The sequence below is a fragment of the Pleurodeles waltl genome, chromosome 12 (genome assembly GCF_031143425.1).
Source record: "Pleurodeles waltl isolate 20211129_DDA chromosome 12, aPleWal1.hap1.20221129, whole genome shotgun sequence".
Taxonomy (NCBI): Eukaryota; Metazoa; Chordata; class Amphibia; order Caudata; family Salamandridae; genus Pleurodeles; species Pleurodeles waltl.
This window is the reverse complement of record NC_090451.1, coordinates 72,330,685-72,351,891: the sequence shown is the minus strand read 5'-3', so window position 1 is coordinate 72,351,891 and position 21,207 is coordinate 72,330,685. Positions and strand designations below refer to the sequence as shown.

Here is a 21,207-nt window from a genome sequence, read left to right as displayed (position 1 = left end):
AGGCTCTGTTCCTGGCCACAGAGTGAGAAAGTCCCTCACCCCATGTGGCCAGCAACATGTGTGGTGTGTGGCAGGCTGGCAGAAACTGGTCAGCCTGCACTAGAAGTCGGATTGATATTTAGGGGGCATCTCTAAGATGCCCTCTGGGTGTTTGTTCAATAAATTGCACACTGGCATTTATTGTGCTGAGACGTTTGATACCAAACTTCGCATATTTCAGTGTAGCCATTATGGAACTGTGGAGTTCGTGTTTGACAAACTCCCAGACCATATACTCTTATGGCTCCCCTGCACTTAAAATGTCTAAGGTTTTGCTTAGACACTGTAGGGCAGAGGTCTTCAAACTGGGGGGTGGGCCCCCCTAGGGGGGCCTCAAGTGGTCCCGGAGGGGGTGGGGGGTTGGGTTAGGGGGGTGGCGCCAGACTCTGGCCAAAAGAAGCATTATACAGATAAATGCCTTTATTTTAAGCAGAAACATGTAATTGCCATTTTAAAAAGGCAACAGTACTTAACTACAATGTTTAAATAGGTCTAGACATATTTAAACATTGCCATCTTTATAAAATAAATGTGAAAAATTCGGAGGGGGGCCCAATTATTTTTATTTTTCAACTGGGGGGGCGCAGCATTAAAAAGTTTGGAGACCACTGCTGTAGGGGCATAGTGCTCATGCACATATGCCCTCACCTGTGGTGTAGTGCACCCTGCCTTAGGGCGGTGAGGCCTGCTAGACTTACCTATGCCACAGGAGACAAAGGTACAGTTTAGGGAAAGAACACTGGTGCTGGGGCCTGGTTAGCAGGGTCCCAGCACACTTTGAAGTCATAACTTAGCATCAGCAAAGGCAAAAAGTTAGGGGGTAACCATGCCAAGGGGGCATTTCCTTACACGGGATGACTGCAGTCCCCAGAGTGTTTACAAAATGTTTAGCAGTTGTGACATTCTACCTCAAAAGGGGGCTGATGTACTACTACCTGCAGAAGACAAAAGCAGTTTGGACAGGGAACCAACGCTTTGTCCCTTTTGCCAGGATAAGCAAAGATATGCCTGTAAATAAGGGAACAATCGCACAGCGGATAGTGGAAACTTATCTAAACATGCTTCACAAAGAAAAGAATACTTTAACCACATGCTCCAGGGCACATTCAACCAGAAAGAAGGGCGCAACTGTAGGGTTCCTAGCGAATTGGCGACATCTGTATGACCACAACATGGTCCTCCCAACACCTTTACGAAACACTAAGATAAACAAGGAAGCACAAGTGGGACAGAGAATGCTACAACAGTTCTTTGCCAACTCATCCACATTTCAAACACTCATTCTGAAGAAACCAAACACTGCTACGGAATCTGATGCACAGCAGGTGAATCCAGAAAAGGATTCCTGCTGTAAAATGAAATGGTTACTTACCAATAGGAGTATTTTTCTAGCCTGCACTCTCCTCCCTCCCGGAAAAGGGGATAAAACCTAATAGGCGTTGTGAGCAACAATTAGAAACAAGGAAAGTTTCCAAGAGAACACACACCAGGAGAAAAAGGAATCTGAGGATGACGACCACCCCCAGAAAGTTCTGGGGCACTGCTGACTTCATACAAAAGATAGCCTTACCCCTAAATGGTGGATGATGACCCCTACACACTGGGGGGGTGGGGCTGGGGGGGGGGAGGGAGGGAGGGATAGAAGGGGGAGGGAGGTAGTAAAGAGAGAAAAATAACCGCGCACGATTCCTGACCCAACCACTAGATGGTGGAATAGATGTACAGCAAGTGAATCCAGAAAACGATTCATGCTGCAAGACTACTCCTACTGGTAAGTAACCGCTTTGTTAGTTTTGCCATAGGAGGTAATAATGTTTTTCAGTACTTAGCTAAATTGCTGGCAGATGTTGGTTTAAGCAATCTTTAGATTTTGGGACTAGAATGAGCCTTGTTTGATGACGGAACTTTCAATCTATTTTCAGGGCTACGTGGAAGGCCCCCATTATGGAGAACATAGAGAACTATCCTCTCATGAAAGCAGCATAGCATCTGCACAATTTCTGGCTACTGGACTTGGTGAGTTCTGAGTGTTTGTGGCATATATGAAGTTCCCAAACGCACAATTTTAGTAATAGTAGGTCAACTTAATACAATCTCTGCTCATGTATGTATCCTCTTAAAATGCATTAAGATATTGCATGAATGTTGTTCCCTTTACGTAGGTTGGGACCCAAGGATTTTCAAACAGTATTGGATATTTACACACATTTTCTCATGCTTTTAAAGATTAATTCTACTTCAACTTTTCATTTCAGTGATGTGTGCCATTGACCTTATAAACAATCAATTAAAGTTTAATTAAAGATGAAACTGAAGAAAAGTTCCTCTCAGTTTTCTGTTAAAGTACTTATTCATGAAGAGCAAAGGTGGGTAAACCTTTGGAGATATAGGATACCACCAATGTGAGGTTTTGCAGCATGGATCATTTTTTGGATTAACTTGCTGTATATCATTCCGCCATCTAGTGGTTGGGTATAGAATTCTTTTTTTTTGTTCTTCTTGTTTTGTGTGTGGTCAACCACCATTCGGTGTTTGATCAGTTCCTCTGCATGACGTCAGAAGGTGCCCCATAAGTGCCTGTGAGTGGTAGCCATCGTCAGATTATTTTTCCATCTGTTGGGTCTAGAAGTGGAAGGGAGGAGCTTCAGAGTTTTTTGAGACAATGCCGAAAACATAAAAATTTGAAAGTTTTTCCTGGTAAGGTAATGCCGAAACCAACAGCAACCGGGGCAAGGAGAGAGGCAAACACATCCACTGGCAGGGGACAACATTGAAATCCACGGACCAAGAGTATGAAGCAAGGTAGGGGTCATTGAAAACACCCCTTTTAAATTCTGCCCGAACTGCCACCATAAGTTTGCCCGGCGCAAACCGCGCAAAGTCTGCAACCTCTGCCTCCCAAGAGATCACAGAGACGATGGCTGCAAGGCCTGTGCCGCATTTGTCCCCAAAACCGTCGGAGACCGCCAAAGGCAGAGGGAAGAACACTACGCAGAGATGCTGAACCAAAAACACCAGGAGTCGTTGAAGGAAGTAGGTCTATCCAGTGATGAAGAATAGCAAGCTGGAGGCGCAGAATCTGAAAGAAGAGTAAGTGGACTCCTGCTTCCTACTGGAAACCCTCATGCCTTCAAACAAGGGAAACCTATACCTACCCATGCTACCCATTATACTGGACCACGGTAAGAAAGCATTCAGAGAAACTGCAGCAGCCAAAAGGGGTTCCACCAAGGGTGGAAAAGTAGTACAAACCCTCTCCAAAGGACCCCAAATACATTTGGGGGGACACAGTGACGGACTCCATCTTCACAACAGCAAAAAGGATCCGCAATGCACACTCCTCCACAATACCCCCCTCACCCAGAAATAGAAAGCAAAAGGCTGGACATGGTGGGAAGGAAGAAGGTAAAAGAAGTAGCAACACAGTGGTGTATAGCCAACTTCAACGCCCTTGTAAACAGATACGACCACCAGCAATGGGACGAAATTGAGGAACTCGTGAAGAAACTCCCAGAAGGAGATGAAAGAAAGGCAAAGGCGATTGATTATACAGGAGGGAAAAACCATCACCGACACATGCTTAAAATCCGCCCTGGAATCCACAGCCACAGCTAGCAGACAAATGTGCACAGGGACAACACTCAAAAGGCATGCATGGCTCAGGATATCCGACTTCAAACCTGAAGTACGGGCCTCCATAATATACACGCCCTTCACTAGAGAGGTCTTGTTTGGCCAAGAGGTGGACGAGCCGTTACAACAAATCCCAAAGGACAGCCATGCAGCCAAGGCGAAGGGGGTACTACAATACAGAGGCAATTTCAGGAGAGGGAGCACCATTAGAAGGCACACAGGAAGAGGAGCCATCACCTCAGGGCAACAGCAACCAATCCAGGGGAGTACTCTACAGGGTAGCCAACAAACTGGGTACCAGCAATGCAACACCCCACGAGAAAGCCCTTTCGAGGTAGAGGGAGAGCAAGGGGCCAACCCCCCCAGGGGAGGGGAAGCAACCAAGTGACTCACAAATACCCGCAAGCCCTCAAACAACACTGGTAGGGGGCAGAATAGCTCTGTACCCACAACAGTGGGAGAAAATTGCCAGAGGCAATTGGGTACTAAATGTGGTACGCCACAGCTACTGTATAGAACTCTCAAAACTACCAAGGAAGAAAAGATAGAGAACAGAACTGGTACAACTAAAAGGAGAGGTGAACAAACTCTTGCTAAAACAGGCATTAGAGAGAGTACCAAAAAAGGAATTGAACTAAAACTACTCATTCTACTTCCTGGTCCCAAAACAAGACCTTACACTAAGACTGATCCTGGACCTCGGGTTCATAAATAAATTCATTCGCACTCCGGATTTAAAGTTGACAACTCTACAGGAGGTAATACCACTCCTCCAAAGAGGAGACTACATGGCAACCATAAGCCTTCAGAATGCCCATCTGCATGTACCCATAAATGAGGCATACAAGAAATACCTCAGATTTGTACTTTAAGAAGTACACTACCAATTCAAGGTCTTACCCTTCGGAGTACAATCAGCACCAAGGTTTTCACAAAATGCCTGGCGACAGTCGTGCCATTCCTAAGAAGAAAGGGAATATATATGTTCGATGGCATGTGTAGCTGCAGATACACATGCTGTGCACATTCCGCCATCTGGTGTTGGGCTCGGAGTGTTACAAGTTGTTTTTCTTCGAAGAAGTCTTTTCGAGTCACGAGACCGAGGGACTCCTCCCATTATCTCCATTGCACATGGGCGTCGACTCCATCTTAGATTGTTTTTTTTCCGCCATCGGGTTCGGACGTGTTCCTTTTCGCTCTGTGTTTCGGGTCGGAAAGTTAGTTATAATCTCGGAAAAATCGTCGGTATTGTTTGTGTTCGGTATCGGGTTAGTTACAACAGATCAACACCGACTTTTGAAGAGCTCCGGTGGCCCTTTGGTTTTTTTTTCGATCCTCCGTCGGGGCCTGGTCGGCCCGGCCACGTGTCTCTTCAAGGCTGATGGAACGGACCCCATTCCGCTTCTGCCCAAAATGCCATAACAAGTATCCATATGCAGATCAGCATCTGGTCTGTAACTTGTGTTTGTCGCTGGAACACAAGGAAGATACTTGTGAAGCCTGTCGAGCGTTTCGGTCCAAGAAGACACTAAGAGACCGAAGAGCAAGGAGACTGCAAATGGCGTCGGCGCCGACAGGAGAAGAGCGTTTCGAGGAGGAGGAAGAAACATTCTCCATCCATGAATCGGACTCGGATGAGATCGATCCCGAAGAAACGCCGAAAACCGTGAGTAAGACGTCGAAACACAAAAATCACGAAAAAACCACTAAAGCCCAGGGGACGCCACCGCCAACAGGCCATGGCTTAACCCGAAAAATAGGTGACCGATCATCGGCACCGAAAAAGGGCACGCTGGGGGCGAAGTCATCCGACTCCGGTCGAGATACCACCACCACACAGCAATCTCGGGATCGAGATAGTGGCTCAGACCAGGTTCGGCACCGAGATAGCGGCACCGAAATGGGTCGGCACCGAGAGACCACGACGCCGAAAGTAAAGAAGGGTTCGTCGGAACCTAAAAAAGCAGCCGAAAAGGTTTCGATACCGAAACATCCGGCCTCGGAACCGAAAACAAGTTCCTACACTGAGGAACAAGGACTGTCCACACAAATGAAGACACATAGATTTGGACAGGAATTGGAAGCAATAGAGCCAGACTATACACAAAGAAGGCTCCATATCCAAAAAGAAACAGGGAAGATCAGTACTCTCCCTCTGATTAAAATGAAAGCAAACTTGCCTTTCAGGAAAAAGACAAGCAGCCACAGGCAAAGGTGGCTAAACAAGTAACCCCACCACCATCTCCACAATGCTCTCCGCAACCATCACCAGTAGCCACTCCACCAATGATGCAATCCCCAACTCATACAGGAATGAGTCAAGATGACCCTGACGCATGGGACCTTTATGACGCACCAGTGTCAGATAATAGTCCTGAATGTTATCCAGCTAGACCGTCGCCACCAGAGGATAGTACAGCCTACGCACAGATGGTGTCGAGAGCAGCGGCATTTCATAATGTCAGCCTGCATGCTGAGCCCATTGAAGACGACTTTCTTTTTAACACACTGTCGTCCACACACAGCCAGTCTCAAAGTCTTCCTATGCTACCCGGAATGCTAAAACACTCCAAACAAGTGTTTGAAGAGCCTGTAAAAGGAAGGGCCATTACTCCAAGAGTTGAGAAAAAATATAAACCGCCACCAATAGACCCCGTGTACATCACACAACAGCTAACACCGGACTCAGTTGTAGTAGGGGCTGCACGCAAAAGAGCGAACTCACATACTTCAGGAGATGCACCACCTCCAGATAAAGAAAGTAGAAAATGTGACGCAGCAGGCAAAAGGGTGGCGGCACAGGCAGCAAACCAGTGGCGTATTGCCAATTCACAGGCTTTGTTGGCCAGATACGATAGGGCCCATTGGGACGAAATGCAACACTTTATAGAACATTTGCCCAAGGAGTTCCAAAAGAGAGCGCAGCAAGTAGTAGAAGGAGGACAGAGTATCTCCAAAAATCAGATACGGTCAGCAATGGATGCTGCAGACACAGCTGCTAGAACTGTCAACACAGCAGTAACAATCAGGAGACATGCATGGCTGCGTACATCAGGATTTAAACCAGAAATACAGCAAGCTGTGCTCAATATGCCATTCAACGGACAGCAGTTGTTTGGGCCGGAGGTGGACACTGCGATCGAAAAACTTGAAAAAGACACTGACACGGCCAAAGCCATGGGCGCACTCTACTCCCCACAGGGCAGAGGCACATTTAGAAAAACACAGTTTAGAGGGGGGTTTCGAGGACAAAGCACAGAACCCACAACCTCACAGACAAGACCCACTTACCAGAGCCAGTATCAGCGGGGAAGTTTTCTGGGACAATATAGAGGGGGACAATCCCAAAAGAATAGAGGAAAGTTCCAGAGTCCCAAAACTCCTCAAAACAAAGTGACTTACAAGTCACACATCCCCAACACATAACATCTGTGGGGGGGAGACTAACCAAATTTTACAAACATTGGGAGGAAATAACAGACACTTGGGTCCTAGCAATTATCCAGCATGGTTATTGCATAGAATTTCTCAAATTCCCTCCAAACGTCCCACCGAAAACACACAATATGTCAAAACAACATATAGATCTTCTAGGACTAGAGGTTCAGGCATTGCTACTAAAAGAAGCAATAGAATTAGTACCAAAACACCAGAAAGGAACAGGAGTTTACTCTCTGTACTTTCTCATACCCCAAAAAGACAAGAGTCTGAGACCTATATTAGATCTCCGAACATTAAATACCTACATCAAATCCGATCACTTTCACATAGTGACATTACAAGACGTAATTCCACTACTCAAACAACAAGACTACATGACAACACTAGACCTAAAGGATGCATATTTCCATATACCTATACATCCTTCACACAGAAAGTACTTAAGGTTTGTATTCCAAGGGATACATTACCAATTCAAGGTGTTGCCATTCGGAATAACAACTGCGCCAAGAGTTTTTACAAAGTGCCTGGCAGTCGTAGCTGCACATATCAGAAGGCAGCAAATACATGTGTTCCCGTACCTAGACGATTGGTTAATCAAAACCAACACGCTAGAAAAATGTTCACAACGCACAAAGTATGTCATAGAAACCCTCCACAAACTAGGTTTCTCAATCAACTACACAAAGTCACACCTTATACTGTATCAAACACAGCAATACTTAGGGGCGACAATCAACACAGCAAAAGGGATTGCCACTCCAAGTCCACAAAGGGTTCAGGCATTTCACAATGTAATACAGGCCATGTATCCAAAACAAAAAATACAAGTCAAAATGGTGATGAAACTCCTAGGCATGATGTCCTGATGCATAGCCATTGTCCCAAACGCAAGGTTGCACATGCGGCCCTTACAACAGTGCCTAGCATCACAGTGGTCACAGGCACAGGGTCAACTTCTAGATCTGGTGTTGGTAGACCGCCAAACATACACCTTGCTTCAATGGTGGAACAGTATAAATTTAAACAAAGGGCGGCCTTTCCAAGACCCAGTGCCACAATATGTAATAACAACAGATGCCTCCATGATAGGGTGGGGAGCACACCTCAATCAATACAGCATCCAAGGACAATGGGACACTCACCAAAAACAGTTTCACATAAATCACTTAGAACTATTGGCAGTATTTCTAGCGCTGAAAGCATTTCAACCCATAATAAGCCACAAACACATTCTTGTCAAAACAGACAACATGACAACGATGTATTACCTAAACAAACAGGGAGGGACACACTCAACACAGTTGTGTCTCCTGGCACAAAGAATATGGCATTGGGCGATTCACAACCACATTCGCCTAATAGCACAATTTATTCCAGGAATTCAGAATCAGTTAGCAGACAATCTCTCTCGGGATCACCAACAGATCCACGAATGGGAGATTCACCCCCAAATACTGAATACTTACTTCCAGAGTTGGGGAACACCACAAATAGATCTATTTGCAACAAAGAAACGCAAAATGCCAAAACTTCGCATCCAGGTAACCACAAGATCAGTCTCAGGGCAATGCGTTATGGATGAGTTGGTCAGGGATATTTGCTTACGCTTTTCCCCCTCTCCCACTCCTTCCATATCTAGTAAACAAGTTGAGTCAAAACAAACTCAAACTCATACTAATAGCACCAACATGGGCAAGACAACCTTGGTACACAACACTACTAGACCTTTCAGTAGTGCCCCATGTCAAACTACCAAACATACCAGATCTGTTAACGCAACACAAACAACAGATCAGACACCCAAATCCAGCATCGCTGAATCTAGCAATCTGGCTCCTGAAGTCCTAGAGTTCGGACACTTAGACCTTACACATGAACGTATGGAGGTCATAAAACAAGCTAGGAAACCTACCACTAGACATTGCTATGCAAATAAGTGGAAAAGATTTGTTTATTACTGCCATAATAATCAAATGTTCGATGGCATCTGTCGCTGTAGATACGCATGTTTTGCAATAGCTCGCCATCTGGTGTTGGGCCGGAGTGTTACAAGTTGTTTTTCTTCGAAGAAGTCTTTCGAGTCACGGGACCGAGTGACTCCTCCCTTTGTCTCCATTGCGCATGGGCGTCGACTCCATCTTCGATTGTTTTTTTTCCGCCATCGGGTTCGGACGTGTTCCTGTCGCTCCGAGTTTCGGAACGGAAAGATAGCTAATTTCGGAAGATTTTCGTTGGTATTGTTGCGTTCGGGATCGGCGTAGTTAGATACAACACCGCATCGAAGATCGAAGAGCTCCGGTGCCCTTCGGGGTAGTTTTTCGATCCCCCGTCGGGGCCTGGTCGGCCCGACCGCGTGCTGAAGAACGCCGATGGAACGGACCCCGTTCCGTTTCTGCCCCAAATGCCACAATAAATACCCCTATACAGACCAACACTTGGTCTGTAACCTGTGCCTGTCACCTGAGCACAGTGAAGACACCTGCGAGGCCTGTCGTGCGTTCCGGTCCCGAAAAACACTCCGAGACCGTCGAGCCAGAAGACTTCAGATGGCGTCCGCGCCGACAGCCCACCGAGAGTTCGAGGAACAAGAAGAGGAAGGTACCTTCTCGATCCAAGAATCGGACTCCGAAGGATTCGACGAGACACAAACCGTGAGTAAGACGTCGAAAACCACACAGAGGAAGATTTACAAGGCCCAGGGGACGCCACTGCCATCAGGCCATGGCTCCACCCATAAATTCGGTGACCGACCGTCGGCACCGAAAAAGGCCCAAACAGTGCCGAGATCGTCCGACTCCGGTCGAGACACCGGCACGCAGCCTTCTCGGGACCGAGAAAGTGCTGGAGACAAGCCTCGACACCGAGATGCCGGTGTGGACACGGCTTGACGCCGAGACAGCGGCACCGAAGAAGATCGACGCCGAGAGGTTTCGGCCCCGAAAAAGAAAAAAGTCACCTCGGAGCCGAAAAAACACGCAGACAGGGTTTCGGTGCCGAAACAAACTGCAAGCGACCCAGCTTCAGGCTCTTATACAGAAGAGCACTCGCTAACCTCCCAAATGCTAAAGCATAGGTTTGAGGAAGAGCTACAATCAGCTGATGTGGACCATACACAAAAGCGTATTTTCATACAGCAAGGGACAGGAAAAATAAGCACCCTTCCCCCCATTAGAAGAAAGAGAAGGTTGGAGTTCCAAACTGAACAGACACCACAACCAAAAGTGGTGAAAAGAGTTACCCCACCACCCTCTCCTCCGCCCGTGATTAACGTCTCACCAGCACAAACTCCATCACACTCCCCAGCTCACACCACCATAAGCCAGGGTGACCAAGATCAAGACGCATGGGACCTATACGACGCCCCAGTGTCAGATAACAGTCTGGAGGCATACCCTACGAAGCCATCTCCACCAGAGGACAGCACCGCGTATTCTCAAGTAGTGGCTAGAGCAGCACAATTTCACAACGTAAGCCTCCACTCAGAACAGGTCGAGGATGATTTTTTATTCAACACACTCTCCTCCACCCACAGCTCATACCAAAGCCTGCCTATGCTCCCTGGTATGCTCCGGCACGCAAAATAAATCTTTAAGGAGCCGGTCAAAAGTAGGGCTATCACACCAAGGGTGGAAAAAAAGTATAAGGCGCCTCCTACAGACCCGGTTTTCATCACTTCACAGCTGCCACCAGACTCTGTCGTTGTAGGAGCAGCTAGGAAAAGGGCCAACTCCCACACATCTGGAGATGCACCACCCCCAGATAAAGAAAGCCGCAAGTTCGATGCAGCTGGTAAGAGAGTTGCAGCACAAGCTGCAAACCAGTGGCGCATCGCGAACTCCCAGGCACTACTTGCGCGCTATGACAGAGCCCACTGGGACGAGATGCAACATCTCATTGAACATCTGCCCAAGGACTTACAAAATAGGGCAAAACAAGTGGTTGAGGAGGGACAGACCATTTCCAACAACCAGATCCGCTCCTCCATGGACGCTGCAGATACAGCTGCACGGACAATTAATACATCTGTAACTATCAGAAGGCATGCATGGCTCCGAACGTCTGGATTTAAACCAGAGATTCAACAAGCAGTTCTCAATATGCCTTTTAACGAAAAAGAACTGTTCGGTCCAGAAGTGGACACAGCGATTGAGAAACTCAAAAAAGATACGGACACTGCCAAAGCCATGGGCGCACTCTACTCCCCGCAGAGCAGAGGCAATTACAGCACATTCCGTAAAACACCCTTTCGAGGGGGGTTTCGGGGTCAGAGCACACAAGCCAGCACCTCACAAGCAACACCGTCCAGTTACCAGGGACAGTATAGAGGAGGTTTTCGGGGACAATATAGAGGAGGGCAATTCCTTAGGAATAGAGGAAGATTTCAGAGCCCCAAAACCCCTACTACTAAACAGTGACTCACATGTCACTCACCCCCTCCACACAACACCAGTGGGGGGAAGAATAAGTCATTATTACAAAGCATGGGAGGAAATCACTACAGACACTTGGGTTCTAGCAATTATCCAACATGGTTATTGCATAGAATTTCTACAATTCCCTCCAAACATACCACCAAAAGCACAAAATTTGACAACACACCATTCCAATCTCCTGGAGATAGAAGTGCAGGCACTATTGCAAAAGAATGCAATCGAATTAGTGCCAAACACACAAATAAACACAGGAGTTTACTCACTGTACTTTCTGATACCAAAGAAGGACAAAACGCTGAGACCAATCCTAGACCTCCGAGTAGTGAACACTTTCATCAAATCAGACCACTTTCACATGGTCACACTACAAGAAGTATTGCCATTGCTAAAACTACACGACTACATGGCAACTTTAGACCTCAAGGATGCTTATTTCCATATACCAATACACCCATCGCACAGGAAATACCTAAGGTTTGTATTCAAAGGAATACATTACCAATTCAAGGTACTGCCTTTCGGATTAACAACCGCGCCAAGAGTCTTTACCAAATGTCTAGCGGTGGTCGCTGCACACATAAGAAGGCAGCAAATACATGTGTTCCCATATCTAGACGACTGGCTAATCAAGGCCCATTCGTTAATAGAGTGCTCAAATCACACAAATCATATCATACAAACCCTCTTGAAACTAGGGTTCACCGTCAATTTCACAAAATCCAAAATTCTGCCGCGCAAGGTACAACAATACCTGGGAGCCATAATAGACACATCAAAAGGAGTAGCCACTCCAAGTCCACAAAGAATTCAAAATTTCAACACCATCATACAACGCATGTATCCAACACAAAGGATACAAGCAAGGATGATACTACAACTCCTAGGCATGATGTCTTCATGCATAGCCATTGTCCCAAACGCAAGACTGCACATGAGGCCCTTACAACAGTGCCTAGCATCACAATGGTCACAAGCACAGAGTCACCTTCTAGATCTGGTGTTAATAGACCGCCAAACTTACCTCTCGCTTCTGTGGTGGAACAACATAAATTTAAACAAAGGGCGGCCTTTCCAAGACCCAGTGCCACAATACGTAATAACAACAGATGCTTCCATGACAGGGTGGGGAGCACACCTCGATCAACACAGCATACAAGGACAATGGAACGTACATCAAACAAAACTGCATATAAATCACCTAGAACTTCTAGCAGTTTTTCAAGCACTAAAAGCTTTCCAACCAATAATAGTTCACAAATACATTCTCGTCAAAACAGACAACATGACAACAATGTATTATCTAAACAAGCAAGGGGGGACGCACTCCACGCAGTTAAGCCTGCTAGCACAAAAGATTTGGCGTTGGGCAATTCACAACCAAATTCGCCTAATAGCACAATTTATACCAGGGATTCAAAATCAACTCGCAGACAATCTCTCTCGAGATCACCAACAGGTCCACGAATGGGAAATTCACCCCCAAATTCTGAACACTTATTTCAAACTCTGGGGAACACCTCAGATAGACTTGTTTGCGACAAAGGAGAACGCAAAATGCCAAAACTTCGCATCCAGATACCCACACAAACAGTCCCAAGGCAATGCCCTATGGATGAACTGGTCAGGGAGATTTGCTTACGCTTTTCCTCCTCTCCCTCTCCTTCCTTACCTGGTAAACAAACTCAGTCAAAACAAACTCAAACTCATATTAATAGCACCAACTTGGGCAAGGCAACCCTGGTACACAACGCTGCTAGACCTATCAGTAGTACCCTGCATCAAATTGCCCAACAGGCCAGATCTGTTGACACAGCACAACCAAAAGATCAGACACCCAGACCCAGCATCGCTGAATCTAGCAATCTGCCTCCTGAAATCCTAGAATTCGGGCACTTACAACTTACCCAAGAATGTATGGAAGTCATAAAACAAGCCAGAAGGCCATCCACCAGGCACTGCTATGCAAGTAAATGGAAGAGGTTTGTTTGCTACTGCCATATTAATCAAATACAACCATTACACACAACTCCAGAACATGTAGTGGGTTACTTGCTTCACTTACAAAAATCTAACCTGGCTTTCTCTTCCATTAAAATACACCTTGCAGCAATATCTGCATACCTGCAGACTACCTATTCAACTTCCCTATATAAAATACCAGTCATTAAAGCATTCATGGAGGGCCTTAGGAGAATTATACCACCAAGAACACCACCTGTTCCTTCATGGAACCTAAATGTTGTCCTAACTAGACTTATGGGTCCACCTTTTGAACCCATGCACTCCTGCGAAATACAGTTCCTAACCTGGAAGGTGGCATTTCTCATCGCCATTACTTCCCTAAGAAGAGTAAGCGAGATTCAGGCGTTTACAATACAGGAACCTTTTATACAACTACACAAGAATAAGGTCGTCCTAAGGACCAATCCTAAATTTTTGCCAAAGGTTATTTCACCGTTCCATCTAAATCAAACAGTGGAACTTCCAGTGTTCTTTCCACAGCCAGATACCGTAGCTGAAAGGGCACTACATACATTAGATGTCAAAAGAGCATTGATGTATTACATTCACAGAACAAAAAACATCAGAAAGACTAAACAACTATTTATTGCATTTCAAAAACCTCATGCAGGAAACCCAATATCAAAACAAGGTATAGCCAGATGGATAGTTAAATGCATCCAAATCTGCTACCTTAAAGCTAAACGACAGCTGCCCATTACACCAAGGGCACACAACCAGAAAGAAAGGTGCTACCATGGCCTTTCTAGGAAACATCCCAATGCAAGAAATATGTAAGGCAGCCACATGGTCTACGCCTCACACATTCACCAAGCACTACTGTGTAGACGTGTTATCCGCACAACAAGCCACAGTAGGTCAAGCTGTATTAAGAACATTATTTCAGACTACTTCCACTCCTACAGGCTGATCCACCGCTTTTGGGGAGATAACTGCTTACTAGTCTATGCAAAACATGCGTATCTACAGCGACAGATGCCATCGAACTGAAAATGTCACTTACCCAGTGTACATCTGTTCGTGGCATCAATCGCAGTAGATTCGCATGTGCCCACCCGCCTCCCCGGGAGCCTGTAGTAGTTTGGAAGTTACCTTCAACTATTTATATATGTATCATCTCAACCTTAAATACGTGCATACTTCGTCACTCCATTGCATGGGCACTATTACTACAATTCAAATCCTACCTCACCCTCTGCGGGGAAAAACAATCGAAGATGGAGTCGACGCCCATGCGCAATGGAGACAAAGGGAGGAGTCACTCGGTCCAGTGACTCGAAAGACTTCTTCGAAGAAAAACAACTTGTAACACTCCGGCCCAACACCAGATGGCGAGCTATTGCAAAACATGCGAATCTACTGCGACTGATGCCACGAACAGATGTACACTGGGTAAGTGACATTTTCATCAACCCTTACACGCATCTGCCAAAGACATCGTAGGATACTTACTACATTTGCAAAAGTCAAAGCTAGCTTTTTCTTCCATTAAGATACATCTTACAGCAATTTCAGCTTACCTGCAAAGTACGCACTCAACTTCTCTATTTAGGATACCAGTCATAAAAGCATTTATGGAAGGTCTAAAGAGAATTATACCACCAAGATCACCACCAGTTCCTTCATGGAACCTCAACATTGTCTTAACACGACTCATGGGTCCACCTTTTGAGCCCATGCACTCTTGTGAAATGCAATACTTAACATGGAAAGTTGCATTTTTAATTGCCATCACATCTTTAAGAAGAGTAAGTGAGATTCAAGCATTTACCATACAAGAACCATTTATTCAAATACACAAGCATAAAGTAGTTCTACGGACAAATCCTAAATTTTTACCAAAAGTCATATCACCGTTCCACTTCAATCAAACAGTAGAATTACCAGTGTTCTTCCCACAGCCAGACTCTGTAGCTGAAAGAGCACTACATACATTAGACATCAAAAGAGCGTTAATGTACTACATTGACAGAACAAAACTAATTCGAAAAACAAAACCATTATTTATTGCTTTCCAAAAACCTCATACAGGAAATCCAATTTCTAAACAAGGCATTGCTAGATGGATAGTTAAGTGCATTAAAACCTGTTATCTTAAAGCCAAAAGAGATCTGCCTATTACACCAAAGGCACACTCAACTAGAAAGAAGGGTGCTACCATGGCCTTTCTAGGAAATATTCCAATGACCGAAATATGTAAGGCAGCTACATGGTCTACGCCTCATACATTTACCAAACACTACTGTGTAGATGTGCCAACGGCACAACAAGCCACAGTAGGCCAAGCAGTACTACGAACATTGTTTCAAACAACTTCAACTCCTACAGGCTGAACCACCGCTTTTGGGGAGATAACTGCTTACTAGTCTATGCACAGCATGTGTATCTGCAGCTACACATGCCATCGAACGGAAAATGTCAGTTACCCAGTGTACATCTGTTCGTGGCATTAGTCGCTGCAGATTCACATGCGCCCACCCGCCTCCCCGGGAGCCTGTAGCCGTTTAGAAGTTGATCTTGAACATCTGTATATTTGTAAATATATTACTTTAAACTACATTATGTACATTACTCCATTGCATGGGCACTATTACTAGCATACACAACTCCTACCTCACCCTCTGCGGGGGAAAAAAATCTAAGATGGAGTCGACGCCCATGCGCAATGGAGCCGAAATGGGAGGGGTCCCTCGATCTCGTGACTCGAAAAGACTTCTTCGAAGAAAAACAACTTGTAACACTCCGAGCCCAACACCAGATGGCGGGATGTGCACAGCATGTGAATCTGCAGCGACTAGTGCCACGAACAGATGTACACTGGGTAAGTGACATTTTCCATACACCCCCACCTGGACGACTGACTTTTAATGGCACATACAGAGGACAAATGTCAGATACTCTGAAATAGTTATCACAACCCTACAAGAGCTAGGGTTCAGTATAAATCACAAATCATCACCAAAACCACAACAAGAAAAGATCTTCCTAGAGCACATGGTTACCCTGCACAAGAGAGTACAGGCAATAATAAAGGAGTACAGGCAATAATAAAGGAGACTCACTTATCAGGAGGGATGATCTCAGACGGTGAGGACAGCCATAAAACTGATGGGTTTGGTTGCATCTTGCATTCCCCTCATACCACATGCTAGACTACACATTCCAAGAATGGCTAACCAACAATTGGTCACAAACCACAAGAGTTGGGAGGAGCTAGTGGTTGTAACAGAAAGAATACAAAAGGAAATACAATGGGGGGCATCCAGACACACAACCAAAGGAAGACCTTTCAAGAGAACAACTCCCTCTGTGACCAACACAACCGATGCATCCCACAAGGGTTGGTGAGCACACACGGACAATTTAAGAATCCATGGCCAGTGGAACAAGATGGATGCTATAAAACACATCAATTTCCTAGAACTGAAGTCAGTGTTACAGACCCTGAAAACATTCCAAAGGCAAATAACAGGGAAAACTGTCCTAATACAAACAGACAATACAACATCAAAGTTCTACCTGAACAAGCTGGGTGGGGTGGGGGGTGTACAAAGTCGTTCACCCTAAGTAAGCTAGCTGAAGGAATATGCAAGTGGGCGATACCTCAGGGGACCAACCTACAAAACATCCACGTACCAGGAAAGTACAACATAGAGGTGGACACACTAAGCAGACAAGACAGCACACCCAAATGGGAGATAAAACAAAGGAGCGTAGAAAATAATTTCAGGATTTGGGCACGCCAACAATCGACCTGTTCACATCAGCAGAAAACAAAAAATGCCAACACTTTGCCTTCAGGTTTCTACACCACCTGTCAGAAGGGAATGCCCGGTCACTAAACTGGTCAGGGAGATTTGCGTAAGCCTTTCCCCGAGTCCCCTAATACCAAAGGTACTGGAAAAGGCCAGGTTACTAGGAACAAACTTCATCCTTATAAGCCCCTCAATGGGCCAGACAAGCATGGCACTCTGATCTACTCGAACGGTCCAAGGGACAGAGGATAAAGATCAAAACAGAACAAGACCTACTCAAAACACAGAGGGCAACTGTTCCACCCGGAACCAGCAACACTCTGTCTAGCAGCATGGCTCGTGAATACATAGAATTTGGACACCTAAACCTACCACCCAGAACCATGGAGATATTAAAGGAAGATAGGAAAACATCAGCAAGGAGATGCTACACATTATAACCTATCTCACACCTGGTAGACAGAGGAATCAACTACTCTTCTCTCAAGGTTCACTTGGCGGCAGTTGTGGCCTACACCAGAGGAGCGTTATCTAAGTTTATTCACAGCACCTGTTATAAAGAGGTTTCTGAAAGGATGCAAAAGAATTGCCCCTTCAAAAAAGGCACCTGCCCCGATGTGGATCTTAAACAGTGTTAAAACAACTCATGACAAAACCATTCAAACTCATGCACAAGGTTGAACTGTGGTTTACCACATCAAAGACCGCCTTCCTAATAGCGATCACGTTGCTGCAGAGAGTAAGCAAGATTCAAGCCCTAACAATACAAGAACCATACATGCAAATCCACAAAGACAAGGTAGTTCTCATAACAAACCCACAATTCCTACCCAAGGTGGTCACCAAATTCCACAACAGTCAAACCATACAGTTACCAGTCTTTAAAAACCCACAAACAGAAATGGAGAAAAAACTACTTACACTGGACGTAAGGAGGACACTAATATACTACTTGTAGGAGACCAAGCGGCACCACAAAGGGAACCAACTCTTTGTAGCATGTGCTAAATAAAACAGAGGAGCCCCTGTCACAAAGTGAACTATTGCGTGATGGATCGTGAAACAATCCAAATGTGCTACTCAGCAGAAGGCAAGCAGTTGTCTCACCACTCAAAAGCACACTCAACAAGGAAAAAGGGCGCAGCCCTGACATTCAGAGCAAACGTGCCCATAGACACTATGTGCCCAGCAGCATCATTGGCATCCCCACACATATTCACAAAACACTATTGTGTGGACATCCAGATGCAGAAAGAAACTTAAGTGGGACAGAAAGTACTACAGCACTTGCAAGCTCATCATTTCAACCCAGCCCACCCAATTAAAGGGAAAAAAAGCTACACAATCTGATGCACAGCATGTGAATCCAGGAAAGGATTCATGCTGGAAAACGAAATGGTTTCATACCAGTAGGAGTAGTTTTGCAGCCTGTAGAGCTTTCTGGATTCACATGCCACCCACCCACCTCTCCAGAAATGAGAACAGGGCAAACAGGTGGGGAAGAAGTAAAAAAAAAGAAAGGGGAAAACAGGAAACGAAAACACTGAGAAAAAAGCATCCGAAGATGGCTACCATGCACAGGAACTTCTGGGGCGCTGTCTGACGTCATGTAGGGGATAAACCAAACACCACATGGTCGACGACCAAAAGCAGAAGGGAAAACATAGACAATTCGAGACCCAACCACTAAATGGTGGAATGATGCACAGCATTGTAAATCCTGGAAACTCTTCAGGCTGCAAAACTACTCTTACTGGTAAGTAACAATTTAATTTTTCTATTTGTCCTGGGACAGACTGTACTTACTGAGTTATATCCTATGTGGGAACTGTTAACTTAGTACTGTGACCTAGAGTCACAATACTCCAATTGGACTGTTAGGTTACCCCTCTGCTTGAGGACTCCCTGAAGTAAGGAGGACAAGTAGAGAAGATTTGTCTCACGCGGTGAAGGGGTTGATAAACTCTGATTCAGTTTGACAATTTCATTAGCATCCAAAGGAGTTTATTTCTAGTCATTGCTTCACTGTGGAAACCGAAAAGGAATTCAGGTTTGTAAAGTATGACAAAACTAAGATGCCCACAAAAAGTGGGAAGGGGATAAAGCTCCTTCTGGGTCTGATACATGACCCTAAGGTATTGCTTCTTGTAAGATATATTTGTAGCATGTGTGGCTGCAGATAAACATGCTCTACATTCTCCTACCATCTAGTGTTGGGCTCAGACATTGTAAAGTGTTTAAATTCAAGGAAGGTTTGAGTCTTGAGATGTGCTGTGACTACTTCCTTAGTTCACAGTGCGCATGGGCATTGACTCCACCTTAGATTGCTTTTTTTTCCTACCTTTGGGTTCAGATGTGCTTGCCGCGGCCTGGGTATTGATGAATTTCACGCAGCTGTTTGGGCCTCACTCCAGTCTTTGAAACCAACGGTTCGGATGACAATCACAGTGTAAACAACCTCTATTCGAAACTCCTCCCAATCGGAAACTGGAACACATAGTATTCATAGAAAGTCTTCTCCCCAACAGCAACAAGACTTCCCTTGAGTTCTGTCCTTCCTTATTGGTTTAAGAAAAACTGGAGGTACCGAAAGGAGAGGTGTTGACACACTTGAAAATGCAGCAGCATTCATCCTCGAATTCCCAATATGTTTGGAGAGCAGAACCTGCCTAGCCTCCACAAGGAAGAGTCTGGTCCATGCAGGATCCCAGTTGCACAACCGTCACCCAGCCCAGTGATGTTGTGCTTGAATGTCTTAAAGAAAGATGATCAAGACAGGCCTCCTTCGGCATCTACACCAACAGGGCCTGCACTAAAGACACTGAGGGGCATGACTATCACTTAAGCACAAATCCCTGTCACTCAAGCAGCCCTACTTTGAGGCAGAGCAGCTCTCCCGTGGGTATTGATCATTGAGCCCAGGGCAGAGAGCGCCTCAGACTGAATGCACTGTCCTGTTCTTTCCCTTGCTCACATGCTCAAGCCAGCGTTTCATAACTTCCAAAACCCCATCAGTGTTAGGGTGATTATGACGTGTCAAGAAGTTAATGGCTTCTTAAGACAGCCAGTGTAAAATTAGTACTGATGCCCCGAGATCTGCTCACAAGCCCCCAGATAGTACAATTAAATGTCTGCACACCAAATACCAAGGGTAGGAAAGTGCCCCTTTTGGCATGGTTACCCCCAACCTTTTGCCTGATATTGATGCTGAATTGTCTGACTAACCAGACCTCAGTACCAGTGTTCTTTCCCTAAACTGTAGCATTGGTCCCACAGTTGGCACACCCCTGGCACACAGCGAAGCCCCTTCTGAAAGGTACCAGTGGTACCAAGGGTTCTTTGACCAGGGAGGGTTCCTAAGGGCTGCAGCATGTATTGGTCCACCCTCAGGGACCCCTCACCCAGCACATGCACACTGCCATTGCAGCTTGTGTGTTCTGGTGGGGAGAAAAAGGTAAAGTCTACATGGCATCCCTCTCAGGGTGCCATGCCCACCAACCACTACCTGTGACATAGGTAAGTCACCCCTCTAGCAGGCCTTACAGCCTGAGGACAGGGTGCACTATACTACAGGGGAGGGCATAGCTGCATGAGCAATATGCCTTACAGTGTCTAAGTCAATTCTTAGACATTGTAAGTGCAGTGTGGCCATATCAAGTAAATGGGCCAGGAGTTTGTCATTACGAACTCTACAGCTCCATGATAGCTTCACTGAAGGCTGGGAAGTTTGGCATCAAACTTCTCAGCACAATAAACCCACACTGATGCCAGTGTTTGATATATTGTACAATGCACTCAGAGGGCATTTTAGAGATGCCCCCTGTATTCTAACCAACCCTTTAGTGTAAGGCTGACCAGTTTGTGCCAGCCTGCCAATAAAA

The 21,207-nt window shown here is 45.6% G+C and overlaps 1 protein-coding gene across 8 annotated transcripts in view; it reads left to right on the top strand.

The window, feature by feature from the left end:
• Window positions 1-21,207, top strand: part of TCF3 (transcription factor 3) — an 861,587-nt gene that overhangs the window by 254,876 nt on the left and 585,504 nt on the right. For all 8 annotated transcript variants that reach the window (XM_069216217.1, XM_069216218.1, XM_069216223.1 and 5 more), the window contains exon 5: window positions 1,962-2,055. In XM_069216217.1, the coding sequence (XP_069072318.1) occupies window positions 1,962-2,055 (94 nt within the window). The remainder of the gene's footprint in view (window positions 1-1,961; window positions 2,056-21,207) is intronic.